At 41.8% G+C, this 12310-nt stretch overlaps 1 protein-coding gene across 3 annotated transcripts in view; it reads right to left on the minus strand.

Annotated features, from left to right (window-relative positions):
- Nucleotides 1–1907: 1907 nt before the first annotated feature.
- The window catches only part of LOC139053006 (kinesin-like protein KIF20A), a 71732-nt gene continuing 61329 nt past the window's right edge, over nucleotides 1908–12310 (minus strand). For all 3 annotated transcript variants that reach the window (XM_070530142.1, XM_070530143.1, XM_070530144.1), the window contains exons 12-13: nucleotides 8259–8374; nucleotides 1908–2679 (exon numbers count right to left, since the gene is read on the minus strand). In XM_070530142.1, coding sequence (XP_070386243.1) covers nucleotides 2556–2679; nucleotides 8259–8374 — 240 coding nt within the window. In that variant the 3' untranslated portion in view covers nucleotides 1908–2555. The remainder of the gene's footprint in view (nucleotides 2680–8258; nucleotides 8375–12310) is intronic.

The following is a 12310-nucleotide window of genomic DNA, read 5'->3' on the forward strand; positions in this document are numbered from 1 at the left end:
ATATTATAGCCAGTCTCATGCTTGGCAGCTCTTTTGCAAGAATGGGGCACCGCTTCAAACCTAAAGCATTTAGTAGCTCAAATGGCAATTTGAACGGATACCTCGATCTCTAACCTCACGCACAACGTTGTGCAGTTTAGGGGGAGCATCTTACTGATATAGTGCCTCACTGTTGCCTGCATTAGTGTAGCTGGCATTTGTATTTGCTTGATCACATTAGTGGCTTCGATGGCAATTTTAATCCAGGCCTTAAGCTCCAACCAGTTTAGAGTGGGTTCCCCAACATAGCAGCACTGCCAAATCCAATACCTGGACTAGAATGAACTTTTAGTCAACAGCAAATTTCCTTTTCAAGGCGTCTTTTCAGCTTTCTGCAACTACCCGAGTGGACCCCAGCTTTTCCTTTCATATTGTAGGTACACCAGAATTGCAGCGAAAGGTGCACATGCTTTAATTGAACTCGCAAAAAAACATGTGAAATCTTGGTTCAGAACATTGTTACGTAACAAAAGTTCTTGAACTCTCCAAAAGTTTCAAAGGTAGTGGCTGACTGGCACTCAGTATTGCCCAGTCACAGTTTGGGAAAGAAGCAGCAAGACTTATCCTAATGCGAGGGTTGTGGGGCTAGTTGGTGCATAGCTTTCAAAGGATGAAGTGCCAACAGTGACGGCACACTAGGAAGGAACAAAGACCAGGACAAGGCGCTACTTGCAACTTATTGAAGTCAAAGGTGGCCGATTATATAGCCATGGGGAGAGGGGGACGAAAAAAGAGGAACACTGATTATGTGAATGCACACATGCGAGAACACTGGAGATATACATGTATGAAGGAAATCACAATTATTCAAAATTTAAAACTTGTCTAAAAACATGCTTTCGTTCAGAGACATGGTGCTGACACAGGCGTCCACTCTTTTCTTAATCTCGTTGACCTCCAACAACTCGCGCACCACAGAATTTTTACTTTTAAATATGATTGTTGTATCATGAAGCCTTGCTTCACATACTTGTTTATTCTCATTCCCACAGGCCTTGCAATAAAGTGGCAAGTTTGAACCACAACCATTTTTCAATGAAAGCTTATGCTCGTGCAGGCGTTCATTAATACGTCGGCCAGTTTGGCCGATGTACTCTTTCCCACACTTCAGCGGTATGCAGTACACAACACCTTTTTCACACTTAACAAAAAGGTTCATATGTTTAATAGAACGGCCTACTTTCTTAGTCATCAGAACCAATCAGGCGGAACAAAGTAGCAAGTTTTCGGGGCGCAGAAAAAAACCACAGAAATTTTATATTTCACGGCGACCTGTTTAAGATTATGCGCCACTTTATGAGAATACGATATTACCACTGGCTTAGCTTTCTTTTCAAATGCTTGACCTTCACTGCTTATTTTTCTTTTTTCACCTTTTGCAATAACCCTTGCGAAACTGCTCTTAAAACTAAACAAGGAAAGCCAGCCTTCCTTAACTTCAATATCTGTTCATCAAAGCTTGCTTGTGCCTTACGACAGCACGATTTTTCAAGGGCAGATTCAAAGCACATAGTGGTAATCTCACGTTTTACAGTCTTGGAGTGTGTAGACTCTCACGACAACAATTCCTTGAGGGCATGAGGTTGGTACATCCAGGAGGAACCTTTGTCAGTAAGGGCTATGTCAAGATCTTAAAACTGCAAGCTGTTATCCTTGGCTAGTTCAAAAGTAAAATCTAAGCCTTTGCCTTGCTGTTTAAAACCGGACAAAATGCCCTGCACAGTATGCGAGTAAGTCATGTGAGATTGTTCCGTCAATAAAAAAAAATCAACATACCCAAAAACCTTGAGCGCCTTGCCTCCGTCAAACACCTTGGATAGCACTGTATGTCCACAAGGAAAATATTGCAAAGTACGGGAGCCACGCAAGAGCCAATACGAATTCTTTTATTTTGCACACAAAACTGGCCTCAGGTTTAGTGTCAGGTTTAAATGTGTCCGGTTTAAAAAAATAAGCGATTCTTGCAAAAGTTGCCCTCTATGTTGTTCTTCATAGAAGCATGTTTCTCAGAACAACAATCCACAGGCATGCATTTTCTTGCAATTACAGTCATTGAGGAGGTCGACAGATATCTGTGGCTACTAACTGCGTGTAACGAGCAATGAAGGAACACATGGCTAAAAAACTGCATTGAAATGTTAAATAAAAATATGGCATGTTAAAGCAATTACATGGACTATATACAATGAACACAATGCAAGAACATAATATGGCAAACAGCGAAAAAATTAGAAAAGATTTAAGGGGCAGCACCCGTGTCATCTGTCCCCTTAATAGTGTCCACTTTTCACGCTGTTTGCTACAGGTTAAACCAACAAGCCCGGCTAACATTTTACAATGCAAGGGCTGACCCAACTGGTTGGTGCCCCAGTTTCAGCTCAGACTCTTCCCTGCTGGTGTGGGATGACTCTGCCCTGCTGGTGCATGCATTATACTGTGTGAACTATATTAACATGCATGTCAATCACTAAAATTTATTTAAAATGCTTTTAGAAGCAGCTGTTTCTTCTTTCGACTCATTGCTTAGGCTGCCTCCGTGCATTTGTCCTCCGTGTAGCAGATGGCTGCTGTTCATCGCACTCCACAAGGTCGGCATCCGTGGAGAGTAGCTGGCGTCGACTGCGTGTGCGTGTGGCCACACTGCACATACCAAGCAGTTTCTTGTTGCTTATTCACAAAAAGAGTAACAATGAAGAGTCGTAACGCTATCCAAAGCATTAGGGTCTCCAAATACACAATTTTGCTTCATACAACAAATGGCGAGTTGGTAAATAAATTGTCTGCATAGTGCTCAGTCAAGCACTGCCCAAATTAACAGTGCAGACCGAGTGCATATACAGTAGCTATTAAAAGCTGGCAAGTGGTCTAGCTGATGTGCACTCACCAAATGCACTATGCAAAATATAGTGGAAAAAATAGAAAGAACTGACAAGGATAACCAGCGACTTACATATGGCTACTCCAAAATTCCGTACACATCTGGCATAAAAAAAGTACAAGTTCTTAGATTTTCACTTTCAGCCCACACATGCGTTAGTGTAGATGGCTCATTTCTGTTTTGGTTTCGCACAGTCACCGAGATCATCACAGGTAGCCCACCAATAAATTTATTGCCGTTTACTTCTATTCCTTTTTTACCATGTTCACTCTGGCAGCAAATTTTTGGAGTCTCAATTCCGTTGCGTGATGACTCACTAAAGGGTCACTTGTTATATCTCTGGTGCGTTGTGACCCACTGGCGAGAAACCAGGAAAATAACCTTTTAATAAAATTTCCACTTTTGAAACAAGGGTGGACAAGCAACAGTGGCAATGCTCAATGAAGTGCCCACTCCATGCCAACATTTGCACTGAAGAAGTAGCAATAAATATACATCTAAGCAGTCAGTGTCGATTTGCATGAATGGCGCAACTACCACAATTACCCCATTTTCCCCCCAACTAGATTCTCTAACCTATCATGCCGTCATGAGTCACAGGCAAAGCATGCGCGAACATGTGAAGAAGACAACGATGCACATAAAGGCAGATGTGCTCTGGAGACTGCTTTGAGGACCACAGACCAGAGAGGGGATGTTCGAGTTGGCTGGCGATAGCTCCAGCTCCTGAGCCCCGACTACATCGCCGTGGCTGTGCTCCATGGCCCCAGTCCAACCCCATGCAGCCGTAACTGGCCCCTACCCAGTGCCACAGAGGCAATCACGTGGCCATATCAGCAGCCCAACGCCTGACTGGCCCGCACTACGTCCTGTGCCACGCTGGTCTTGGCAGAGGACAACAACCCCGTCACCCGTAACAGAGGTCGACAACTACACCGCGTCGGAACCACGCAGGCCAACGAATTACGCAATGCCACACCAACATCTGCCACTATTGATGATGTTCAGAACATGCAATTCTTATGGACGAGGTGTCACTTCGCCAGTCAAAGTAGAAACAATATACAGCTATCGTTTTTTTATGTACGTACATACAGTCAAATCTCGATATAATGACTCACGTGGGAGTGCCGAAAATCATTCGTTATTTTGAAATATCATTGTAATGAAAAACTTGCAGTTATAAGCAAGTGGACAAACCTAGCAATAAAAATGATGTGCCCGACTGTCCCAACGTGGGAGCGACCCACAGCGCGCCGAGTCGCGTAGCTCAGTACCTTTATTAAAGTTCTGCATCCATCCATCCATCCAACCTTGAGAGTAGATGCGAGACAAGCATATTCTCAAAATAAAAATGTCCCGGACCCAGACGAATTCTCCCTCAACTGTGAAGCTTTTCTTTCGAGGAACCCGCATAGGTTTCTTTTGTAGCACTTAGCTACGTTTGGGTGGATGTCTCACTTTCCCTTTATTAATTACTTCTCTCTACCTTGGGGGTTTCCACAGAAATAATACATACAAAATGTTTCACTCCCTTCAAAGCTGCTTTATTTGAAGAAATCAGTGATTCTCTTCTGGTGTGTGCAGCATGCACGACCAATTAGGAATGCGTCTACATCTTCCACTTTACACAATACCTCATCGGGTACATTATTGCACTTTGCGATGAAAGTGCAGACTTTGTTCATGTGCACTAAAACATCAATGTTCGATGCGATCTCACCTTCTGTGTTTAGTGACCCACAGTCGTCTTCCTTCGGGTCGTCATCATCACTGGAGACGTCGTGAATGCAGTTAACTATCCCTTGGGTTGTCAGGTTTGCCGCTGTTAGTGCTGCACTGTCCCTCTCCACGTAGTCATTGAAGGAAGAGAAGGCAGGTAGCAGTTCTACAACCTCAGACTACAGGTCTCCTGTGTTGTTGTCGGTCACCTCCAGGTCACTTTCAAGCTGCACAGGCACTTTGACAAGCCTTGCTTTTCGCCAGCAGTTGCTAATGATGGATGCCTTCAAGTTCCACCAAGCTACTGTGAGCATTTTCGCAGCCTGACGAATACTGATTGCAGTTGGCTGCTTTAGGTTAAGGTTGATAATCACCGCTGCACAAGGCACTTACGAAATTCGACTTTCACACTCTTTATAATACCCTGGTCTAGGGGTTGCAGCAAGAACGTGTTGTTTGGTAGCAGAAACTCCAAGCGAACGTGTGTCAAGCGAACATTCACAATGTGAGCAGAGCAGTTGTCGACCAGTAGAATTCTTCGGTCATCCCTCCTCATTTGGTCGTTGCATTTGATGAGCCACTCGGAAAAGAATTCTCTGGTCATCCAAGCTCGTTTATTGGCATGATAGTCATATGGTAAGAACACATTTTTCGGGCAGCGAGGCTTTGCGTACTTGCCGATGACGAGTGGTTTAATTTTCTTCATGCCAGTTGCATTACAGCAGAGCAGGACTGTTACGCAAAGATGTGAATTTTTTCCCTCATTTGCACTGCTTCCCTTTGAAGTGCATCGTCCCGTCTGGCAGGAGCTGATAAAAACATGTGGTCTCATCCGTGTTGAAAACATTGTTTTCAGAGTACGATCCAGCTACCTCTAGGAAACGATTATTGCGCCAGGAATCTGCACCTTCTTTGTCAGCAGCCTTTTGCTCCCCTGAGACTAGCTACCAAGTTATTCTGTTCCTCTGGTGGAAACGAAAAAGCCAACCAGCACTGGCGTCGAACCCGGTTATTTCAAGTGCATCGGCAAATTCACAGGCTTTTTTTTTGACGCATTGGGCCAGATACGGGAACGTTTTGCAGTCTGGCATCTTTGAACCATGTGAGAACAGCTTGGTTCACATTTTGAAAGTTTCCCAGTTGCAGCCGTTTCCTTGTAGGAGTGAGTTGCGATTCCCGGTGAAGCTTGACAATCTTGTCTCGGGCTTTCAAAACGGTCCAAAAGTCAATGGAGCAATGCCACGCTTTCTGCACACAATGCTTTGTTTTTTCCCTGCGTCGATTTCCTGCAATATGTCCAATTTGTCCTGCAGCGAAAACTGCGTTTGCTTGTTCTTGGCACCGTCGCTAGCTGCATTCATCGTTGTATCTTGCCATACATCGCCAAACCTTTGTCGTGAAGTTCTCGGTGAAGTTTGTGGTGAAGCAGTTGGCACTCGACATGGCGATGGTAGCTACTGCACTCTCGGTTTCTGTTTCACGCAAGAGTTGCGGCGCTGTTATTTTTAGCCGAATTCATAATACTGATGTTCCTCGGTTAAAAGGGGAAAATAAACTATATGCGCTATTCTGAAATATGCGCTGTATTGAAATTCGTAGTTCTGAAATATTTATACATTGAAAATACAGGCAATCTGGTAGAGATTGTTAAAATAATCGTAAATTTGAGAAATTTGTTAATGTGGGGTTCGTAGTAACGAGATTTGACCGTAGATAGTTTTCTGAATGCCTCAGATTCGGGTTTATTGATTAAAAAAAATAAAAGTGCTTAACCTTTTCGGGGTTTATTTTGCGCGAGCCTAATTTGCTGGTCATCTGTGTTTTGGGCTTAAATTGTTCCTTGAGATAAATGTTCTTTAGTGCATTTGCACTGTGTCTCTATCAATTTTTAGAATGCTGAAATTCGTGACACATGCAAGTGCTGCTAAGTGGGCAAAGTGTTTTAAGTTAGTTGACCACCACAGTGGCTATGGAATTTTGCAGCTGAGCACAACGTAGTAAGTGCTATTTACAGTTGTGAACATGCAAGCTAAATATTACTGCACTGCATGCCGCAGGGAATTTGCAATCTCATGTCAAACACAGCGAAAAATCACTTGCTCTGGCTTCCAAAATATCGCTATGCCGCGTCATTGCAAGCAGCTGGATACGCCAACCCAATTCGCCGATTTCATAATTGTGAGGCCATTCTCAGTAATATATAACTGTTAATATTTAGTTAAATAAATTGAACATATATACGCACCTGCCAGCCTTGGGACTTCAAAATTTGGGGGGGTGGGAGTAAACTGACTTGACTAAAGCCGTCATTATGCAATGCATATTAGACCTCTCTGGCTCTTCCACACTCCTCAATGCATGTCTCAATCTGCAGCGAACTGAGTTAGGCCAACACTGGCTACTCACAAATGGCTGGTATATTATAATGACTTCAGGTAGCTACCTGGTTCAATGGCAATTATGATGAGCATGAAAAAAAATTGGTCAAGCAAAGACTGGCCTGCATTGTGGCTTAATTAGCAACAAGTGAAATAAGCCACTGCACACCGTCAATTTATTAGGAGTCGTGTTGCATGATGCATTCTTTTCCTTGGTTGCGGCGGGGCTGGAGTTTATTGGAAGATTTATGGCCTTGGCAGTGCCCAAACAACTGGGAGTCTCCCAGGCTAACTGGGAGAGTTGGCAGGTATGTATATATGTATGCGATCTCAAAATGACAAAAAAAAAATCGCTTGATCTTTGTACTTCCGGTCCACACATGGCAACTGCACCTGCTGCGTTTAGCCTACGATATATCAGCTGCATGCTGCATAGCTTTGTCTAGCGCGGCTGCTATGGGGTGCCACGACAAGCGCTTTTGTTGTTAAGACAATGTTATGGCGGGGCTTTATCGCCTCTGCTTCTCCCCTGTGTAGCTTCCACAGTGCTAGTGGAGACAAAAAAATGTTTGCGAAAAAATTTTTAAAAACCCAGGGGAGCTCATACTTCAATGTGTTGTTATCACTGGCTTTACTCAACAATCAAATATAACAAAAACAGACGTTTCGCCACCTATGTAGGTGGCATCGTCAGTACGCAAATGGCTACAAATGAGAAAATACATCCTATTTATGTATGATACTGCCATAAACATCCGGCAAGGGGCCACAGTTAAAATTGCATGCAGATTGAATAGTGGCCCCCTGCTGGATGTTTACGGCAGTATCATACATAAATAGGATATATTTTCTAATTTGTCGCCATTTGTGTACTGACGATGCCACTTGCATAGGTGGCGGTACATCTATGTTTTTGTTCTATTTTATTGTTGAGTAAAGCCAGTGATAACATGTTGAAAAAAAGCTGCTTGCGGCACGAGATTTGCGAGACGATGGCCTTGAATAGCGAGGCCATTCTACGATTAGAAAAGTGTCTCGGGGCCTCTTTAATGGACAGGAGAGCCTATAACAAGGCTAAGATGATAATGGATGCGAACACCTCAGGCTGCTTTATCTGTAATGTATTCGAACCAAGTTTACAATTAATGGTAAAGAAAAAAAATATATGTGAAACACCCTTAAAAAGAAGGGGGGGGGTCTTTAGCAAAATAAAAAGTCAAGTGAAGTGCACCATTCCTCACCTGCTACTCGGGCCACGGGAAAGCATGCCAACTACAAAGTTGCCAACACGTTTCAGCCGCGATGATTCTGCATTGTCATCAGCCAGGACAGCACGGCCCTTTGAGTCCTCCTCCTCCTGAGTCAGCAAGAAGCGAATGCACATGCGCATAGTCACTAAACATGTGGTCACCAAAAAGTTCGAAGATAGGCATCCCAGTGTGCTATGATGTGCGTTTGGGATGTGCGTAGCACATCCCAAACACTGGGATGTGTCCCAGTGTTTGCTATGTATGTAGTAGTCACATAATGGTTTTTGTTTTTGAGGGCAATGACTTAAATGAAGCCAATTTCTGAAGTAGCTCTGTGCTTTCCATGTATTCTGCATGTGAAATGCAACCGACTCGGCAGCAACAAAGCAATGCAACCGTCTAAAAGTTGTTCTCGCCGTTCGGCAGGAATTGCTCCCGGCTTATATTGGTGTAAGGAACGAGTCGTCGCTATCACAAATTCCCAAAGGCCGACTGCCTGCTGAAATCAACTTGACGGCCATGTTACACTATGTTATCTTGTTTGTAGTGTGGTAGCTACGTATGTATTCTGCCTTGTATCGTCCTCCAAGCGGCAGTAGCATTACAGCATTTTTTTCAATTTGTTTATACCTTCTTATTTTATATAATTTTACATAACAGAAAACAAGCTTTCGTTAGTCTTAGGTGGCAATATAAACATTGATTTTTTTTTCATCATCATCTGAACAATGTGAAATGCAGAGCGTACTGAAATGCAATAGTTTTCATAACTTCATATGAGAGCCTACACGACCACTTACATAGATGTCGCACTTCATGTTTTTATTACTAACGTATGTTAAAAATTTTTATCATATGCATGCCAATATCATGTTGAGATCAATGGCACAGAGAAAAGCTTGTGATAATTTCATTGCCACTATTAAACCAATATACAAGGAATCCTTCCGATACACATGCGTTAAAAGCCCAAAAAGGCATGCAAACTATCAATAAACAAAGTGTTTGCAACTCGTACAGAGAAAGGACTTCATAAGTGTTTCCTTCAAAGCAAAAATTTACACGATCTTGTTCTATTTAAGGCCTACTTCAGTAAGCTTATGTTGCATCTGAGATGAGTAAAGAACAATTACATGCACGGGTTGTTTACAGCAATATCTTAAAAAGAAGCAATTTAACATGGAATACATAAAGATGAAAGGCTTTCTGGTATAAGACTTGCAAATTGTTTCAATAATCACTTTGCATCCTTGGTACACAGTACACACGATCCTGCTTGTCTGAACCAACTAAGTCCTCAAAACACTCAAACTGCATTTTCTGTTCCCTACAAATTCCAATGAAATTCAAATACTTTTTCTTGCTATATGAAACAGCAGGTCACGAGAAGCACGCGATTGTACGCGATAGATTGTATATTTAGCTCTTGTTTCAAGGATGGTATTTTCCCCAAGCGCATCCAAAATGCTACAGTGACAGTAATTCACAAAAGTGGAGATAGAAATGATTTATTGAATCATTGCACATATTGATACTTCTGATATTCTCAATGTGATTGGAAAAGGTAATACATCTGTGAATGTCCATCTTTTGTGAGAAGCATAAGCAGCCAGCATGGTTTTTGTAAATCACACTTCACCAAAACAGTGCTTATCCTAAATTTATTTGAACAAAAAGAATTTGCATTTTGTATTTATGTGGACTTTTCTAAAGCATTCAACAGGATTAATCACTATATATTACTTGCCAAGCTTTGTGTACATGGTTTCTGGGGTGCATTTATTAGCCTCATAAGGTCCTATTCAAGATTTCGTCATCGACAGGTAGTAGTCGAACAATTATTGGTTACTAAAGCTATTCCTGCAGGTGTTCCTCAGGGTAGCAAGTTAGGACCACTGCTTTTTCATTTATACATTAACAAGAATGTCAACATTAGTGGTAAACCCACCTTTGTTGGTATATGCAGATGACACTAGCCTATTTTTAGAGGAACATGCGTGTTGGAGATTCGAACCCAAATTGATCCTTGCCTACAGTTCTTACACCATTGGACCCTCTAATTCCCTCCAAATTAACACTGACAAAACGAAAGCTTAGTTTTTTTTTTTAGATCCGGAATCTCGTGCTACTGTTCTTAAAGTAGGATCTGCCTTTATAGAAACTGTACCTCGTGTTAAGCACTTGGATGTTCTCTTTGAGGGACACCTACAGTGGAATGATCATGTTGGTTCTGTTGCAGTAAAAATTTCAAGAATAGGGATTCTTTTCAAAGTGCAGAAATTTATTTCCTTAGTGTATCAAAAAACTATTATTCATTGTTTAAATCTTATGAACTATTGTTTCTAGGGTGGGGCACAACTTTTTTTCCAACCCCAGAAAGCTATGTACTATCCAAGAACATGCTGCACACAATATTGTCCTCCGAACCTATTTTTGAGGCGTTTAAAATAATACCCATAACAGAATAGTGTCATAATGTGTTACTTAAGAGATACAAATTTAGCTTTAAAAAGAATTCCTTTCTTGTTGCGCTAGCCAAGATAAAACATAAAACTATGTGACATGATATGATAGATATACACAAAACTATATGTATATATATATATATGTATGTGTGTGTGTGTATGTGTGTGTGTGCGATTCCTGAGCAGCTGGAGATTGGTTTATACAAAAATATGTACAAATCATGGTCGATAAATGCTTTTTATCGATTACCCTTTCTATTGAATTCATACAATTATTCTGTCTGTTAGGAGACCGATTTCTGTTTCTTTTGTCTGTATTCAACCTTAGAAAGCAAGTTGTAGAATGCTTTAATTTTAAAAGCCTGTAGGAGGCTTTTTGTCTACGTCCCCTTCATTATCTGAATGATGTAAGTAAATATTCCTGTCTGTGGTTTTTCTTCCTGTACCTGAAATACCAGTACTGTCAAGCATCCCGGGTAAAGGGTCCATATTAAACAGCAAAATTCAAAGAATAATTTGCAATTTGTAGTATGCTCTGCTGGTGTATGCTCTTATGATGCCTGAACGCCAAACTATTAAAAAATTTTGGATGGCGTAAGACATTGCATTTCAGATATGTAAATATAAAGCAGGCTTCATGCAAAATTTCATTTTGAATAGAAGTGGATGCACTACACAAAGTTAAAAAAAAATAGATGTTTTGGTTCTGAAACTAGGAAAGAAAGAAAAGCACACGCTACCACTACTGCTTACCAGAAAAATTTAAAACCCAGAATGTTGACAACAAGTGCTACTCCTTCCCATGACCTAAAAGCTTTGGCGACACCCGCAGAGTACTGAAAATCTCAGAAGCCATGGTCCGAGATTTGCACTATATCCGCTAGTCACAATGTGTACACTTTGTCTGCTTAGGTTTCACTGGAGGAAGGCATTCCAGGGCAGTATTCTCACTAATTTTGGGGGATGTGATCGCTTTTGCATGACTCGGCACCAAACATGCTGGCGTCTATAAGCGACAGTGTTCTTGGCACAGTGCCAAGATAGCATGATTGCCACTGTGCAAGAAGCATATTGCCTAGAGATGCCAACGCTTCCAATACAGAGTCACACAAAGTCTCACGAAAGTGGTAGTATTGCTGACCGACGTGCACTGCATATATAGCATTTGTTGCATGAAGTGGTACTTAAAGTGGCAGTGTTGCCATCGCATACTTCTTCAAAAGGAATAGAAAGGATTATTTGCACTACTCTAAAAAAGTTTTACACACAAGCGCAATTTGTCTAATGCCCAATTCGGCTTTTGCACAGGAAAGTCAACAGAAACAGCTCTGGTAATGCTAACGGAATGCATACATATAAAAAAAATTCTAAAAAAAAACAAATAACGCTAGGCCTCCTGTAAACTTGAACAAAGCATTTGACTGCCCTAGTCACAATATCCTTGCAATGAAACTTCATGTATAGCATTCGCGGAAAATCTCGAGCTGATAATGTCCCATGTTCAAGCTCACTGCCAATGTTTAGGTGGCTATAAAGTTCTGTCACAAGAGGTGTGCCCCAAGGGAGCAGTCTTGGCCC

This window comes from Dermacentor albipictus, unplaced genomic scaffold (assembly GCF_038994185.2).
Source record: "Dermacentor albipictus isolate Rhodes 1998 colony unplaced genomic scaffold, USDA_Dalb.pri_finalv2 scaffold_54, whole genome shotgun sequence".
In the NCBI taxonomy this organism is placed as follows: Eukaryota; Metazoa; Arthropoda; class Arachnida; order Ixodida; family Ixodidae; genus Dermacentor; species Dermacentor albipictus.